Source organism: Coregonus lavaretus, assembly GCF_964263955.1.
Source record: "Coregonus lavaretus genome assembly, chromosome: 5".
NCBI lineage: Eukaryota > Metazoa > Chordata > Actinopteri > Salmoniformes > Salmonidae > Coregonus > Coregonus lavaretus.
This window is the reverse complement of record NC_139992.1, coordinates 21277494-21282083: the sequence shown is the minus strand read 5'-3', so window position 1 is coordinate 21282083 and position 4590 is coordinate 21277494. Positions and strand designations below refer to the sequence as shown.

At 45.8% G+C, this 4590-nt stretch overlaps 1 protein-coding gene across 1 annotated transcript in view; it reads left to right on the top strand.

Moving 5' to 3' along the window:
- The first annotated feature begins 2420 nt into the window (after nucleotides 1-2420).
- LOC311129001 (E3 ubiquitin-protein ligase SH3RF3-like) overlaps nucleotides 2421-4590 on the top strand; it is a 104761-nt gene continuing 102591 nt past the window's right edge. The window contains exon 1 of the mRNA XM_084161236.1: nucleotides 2421-2939. Within this exon, the coding sequence (XP_084017362.1) occupies nucleotides 2565-2939 (375 nt within the window). The 5' untranslated portion in view covers nucleotides 2421-2564. The remainder of the gene's footprint in view (nucleotides 2940-4590) is intronic.

Sequence of the window (4590 nt, the reverse complement as noted above, 5' to 3'; positions counted from 1 at the left end):
AGTGCATCAGCAGTTTTCCACTTGTTATGTCAGTCACTCAATTAGCCCATGCCAGGAAAACATTTTGTATTGCTATGTAAAGTATTCTAGCCAGCTATCTAAACCTTGTGGTAGGCCTAATCATCACCAAATGACCGACCGGGCAAAATGCATGTGCTCAGGGGTCCTGACTTCCAGGGGGCCCCCTTTTGATTTTGTTAGTCACTCTCACACAGATATCAAATGAACATGGCATAAGTCATGGCAAAGTTTGTAGAATTGCAGGAAATTAGCTTTAAAACTGCAAAAGCTTCTCACCACCCCATGGCAAAATATGTAGAATTGCAGGAAATGTACTTCAACACTGCCAACATTTTTATCTATTACCAAGAGGGGGACACTAAAACATTTTGCCTGTGAGGTGGCGGGGCCCCCCAACCAAATCTCACTTAGGCCCCCCAAAAGGCTAGAGGCAGCACTGCACACACACACACACACACACACACACACACACACACACACACACACACACACACAAACACACAACAATACCTGTACGTCAGGAGGTTTAGGCCATGTGCTCGTCTCTGTGGGTGGTAGAGAACAGTGCCGCCCCTTAGCCAGGGAGGATGTCAGATCTGTGGAACTCAACTCACAGCCTGCCACTTAATAACTACACACACAAACATACACACACACACACACACACACAGCCTTCCCCCGGGGCAGGAGTTAAACGTGAGAACAGGCCAGGGAGAAACAGGTAGAGACAGAGACAGACTGTACTGTGCAGCTGACATACCTTCTCCTTCCTCAGCCATAAGGCTCTAACAGGAACAGGAACAGGAACTTGCATCTGAAGTGGCACTCTATTCCCTATAAGGCCCTGGGAAATAGGAGTGCACTATGGTGCCATTTCAGACCAGATTTGCTCATATTTAGAAACATGGTTTGGGTGGCAACTAGGAATGTGTGTGTGTGTGTGTGTGTTCAGTCCAAGAGAAACCTCTTAGATCTTACAGGACAGGCTCAAGCAGTTAATACTTTTCATCAAAACATCTGGGTTATCGGTCAGTTCAACAAACATCTGGGTTATCGGTCAGTTCAACATTTCACCAGCAGACGGCGCTAGAACCCCTCTGTTACCATCAATACAATGCTATCTACTGTCCACAAGACAAGTCAGCAGGGTGGCAGTATCATCACACATCTGTCTGACTGATGCATAGCCGCAAGAAGTGGGGTGCTGAGGGGGCTGCAGCACCCCCTGAAATATCAGAATTAAAACAGATATTAATATTAATCACAAAAGTAGTGCACTGGGCCTTTACAAGTCCTGTATTAGCGGACCGATATAGCCGACTGTAGCAAGAAAAAAAATTCTGAGGACCATCCTCCTCAGTGAATTTCATAAAAATATATTTTTGTAACATTTAAAAAGTTATCAGTTTTAAATGAAACTATACTAAATGTATTCACATCACCAATAATTGATTAAAACACACTGTTTTGCAATGAAGGGCTACAGTAGCCTCAACAGCACTCTGTAGGGTAGCACCATAGTGTAACCGGAGGACAGCTAGCTTCCGTCCTCCTCTGGGTACATTGACTTCAATACAAAACCTATGAGGCTCATGGTTCTCACCCACTTCCATAGACTTACGCAGTAATTATGACAACTTCCGGAGGACGTCCTCCAACCAATCAGAACTATTGCAGCATGAACTGACATGATGAGTATAGGGTACACCTGAGAATCATGTAGTAGCCTAAACCTATCGCTGTTACATTGAACTGGGTGAATGGAATATGAATGACAGTCATCCAATAGGCTGTAATAGAAATAAAGCCATGCTCATTAAAAAATAAAATCGTCCTCCCTCATCTTAAACGTCACCGACCGCCACTGGTGTTGGTTATTCTGTGGTAGAATTACCTACTCTCCTAATGGAGTCCACCAAATATCTGGTTCAGTTTGCTTATTGACTTGACACATTATTTATAAAGATAAGCCTGTGTCCACACTACTAGCACATCACAGATGGTGACAGGTTTTGGGGATAATCTGTGTTGCATTATGCCACTTTGTTCATCCCAATAGAATAACAGTAACATTATCACACTCACACACACACACACAAACACAGGAGAGAGAGAGAGAGAGAGAGAGCGAAAGAAAGAAAGAAAGAAAGAAAGAAAGAAAGAAAGAAAGAAAGAAAGAAAGAAAGAAAGAAAGAAAGAAAGAAAGAAAGAAAGAAAGAAAGAAAGAAAGAAAGAAAGAAGAGAGAGCGAGAGGGGCTGCCTGGTTGCATGCATGGGCTCAGTTGTGGGAAATTGCACAGCAGAGCATGACCTCACTGCATTCTGCACAGCTGCGCGAGGGAGCAAGAGAGCTAGGAGAGATAGAAGAGAGAGCGAGAGGGGCTGCCTGGTTCCCTGCACGGGCTCGGTTGTGGGAAATTGCATAGCAGATTGTGCTTTTAAACAGCCTTACGCCGATATGTATTCTTCAGTTTCTGGTGCATTACACGCGCTACAAGAAACCAACACCCACTCGGTTAACGTCAATAATAAAGCAGTGTGAGATGGACGAGTCGTCTCTGTTGGATCTATTGGAGTGTTCAGTGTGTTTGGAGAGGCTGGACACTACAGCTAAAGTCCTGCCTTGCCAACACACCTTCTGTCGCCGCTGCTTGGAGAACATAGTCAGCTCCAGGAACGAACTGAGATGCCCAGAATGTCGAATCCTAGTCGGCTGTGATGTGGATGACCTCCCCGCGAATATCTTGCTGGTCCGCCTGCTGGACGGGATCAAACAGCGGCCACGGAATGGAGGCAGTACCAGGCTGTCGCTGGTGGGAGGCGGGCGTTCGCTGGGCTGTGCAGCCGGGATCAGCGCCTCTCCCCCGGGCAGTGGGATCAGGGACCTGCCGGTGGCCACACGGAGCCCCCCGGTCAAGGTACGTGGCTCTGCTACGATCTAATCGGACGTCGTATTTGGGCTGGTTGGCTGCCAACTTGCTGTACAGAATGTTCCTTGGCTGGAGTTCTCCAGAACAGAGTTGCTGTAAACATGTGTGGGGGGTGATAGTGCATTATACCTGGGAATCTTTTTGGGAAATGTAATTTGACACCAGGAAGAAAAGCAAGCACCCCAATGTGTAAATAAAATAAAAATACATAAAATAAAACTAATGGAGAGGAGAGAGAGAGAGTCCTTCAGCTGAGTCCTTCATCGTGTTGTTGCTAGACAGACAAGCCAGGTGTAGCCATAGATGGTTTAGTTACCTCAGTGGCTGGCTGTGTAGTCTAGAGCTGCAGCAGTATAGCATGTTTCATAACATAGACTGAACATAGCAGCCAGAACAATGACATGGTTGGGTGTTGGGGTTCCACCTTATACACAGCCTAGTTTGATTAACAGTATCCTATATGATATCGGATGTTAGGGTCCATTATGTATGTTTGTTTGAAAAGGTCATGTCTTTGCCCATGTAGTGTACATGGTATACAAAATGTAACTCTCAATCCTCTTTGACATACCAGTGTTACTTCGTCTCATATGTCCCAGTTCTCTGAAGGGGAGCAGGGTGACTATTGAACATAAGGACAGTCCAGGACTGAGAAACAGGGTGTGTGGTGGGGTGCAGCCAGCAGGCCTGTCAGAGCCACCAGCAGAAGCAGTAGAATCTAAACACTGATCATGGATGAATGGAATGCTCCGAGGCAACCATAATAATATAATATGCCATTTTAACAGACGCTTACCATCTCTCTCTCTCTCTCTCTCTCTCTCTCTCTCTCTCTCTCTCTCTCTCTCTCTCTCTCTCTCTCTCTCTCTCTCTCTCTCGCTCTCTCTCTCTCTGTTAGTTTAAGATGTCTCCTACAGACTAGACAGCCAGCCGTAGCTGTGCTTTATTCCTCTGAACACTCACACTCTGGCAAAGACACCATCAACATTTATTAAGGAGCAGGAATCTCATTTAGTGTGTGTGTGTGTGACTGTGTGTATGTGTGTGTGACTGTGTGAGTGTGTGTGGCTGCTCCAGTTTGAAGGATGAAGAGCATAGAGGATTCAGAGGGGAACTTTTGTCTTTGCTGACACACACACACACACAGCCCAGCGCACAGGGAAAGCCTCTGATATGGAGAGCCCATTGAGGGGAGCCAGACACATGAATTATTAATGCAGTATTCATGTGGTATTAATGAAGTATTGGTAAAGGGAATGTGTAATGTAATGAGTGTCTGGTTGTTGATTCTGGCTAATCTGCATGGTAATAAATTGATTTACAGGATTTACGGCTGGCAGAGACTTAGTATACATTACTGTCTGGCCTGATGTAATACACACGCACAACAATATGGTATTGTTGTACTTGTATGAAGAGAGAGAGAGAGACTTGTAGTGGGAGAGAGAAGGGGAAATGGAGATGCAGATAAAAAGAGAGAGAGAGGCATGGAGAGTGAGGGAGTGAGGAAGAGAGGGGTTGTGTGTAGCTGGGGGGTGGAGATGTAGAGGGGTGTATAGGCCTAGATGGGGGTGTTGTGGGCTAAACAAGCTTTGAGCTTGGCTGCTATTCCCATGGGGTTAAGGGTTAACTCCCATCC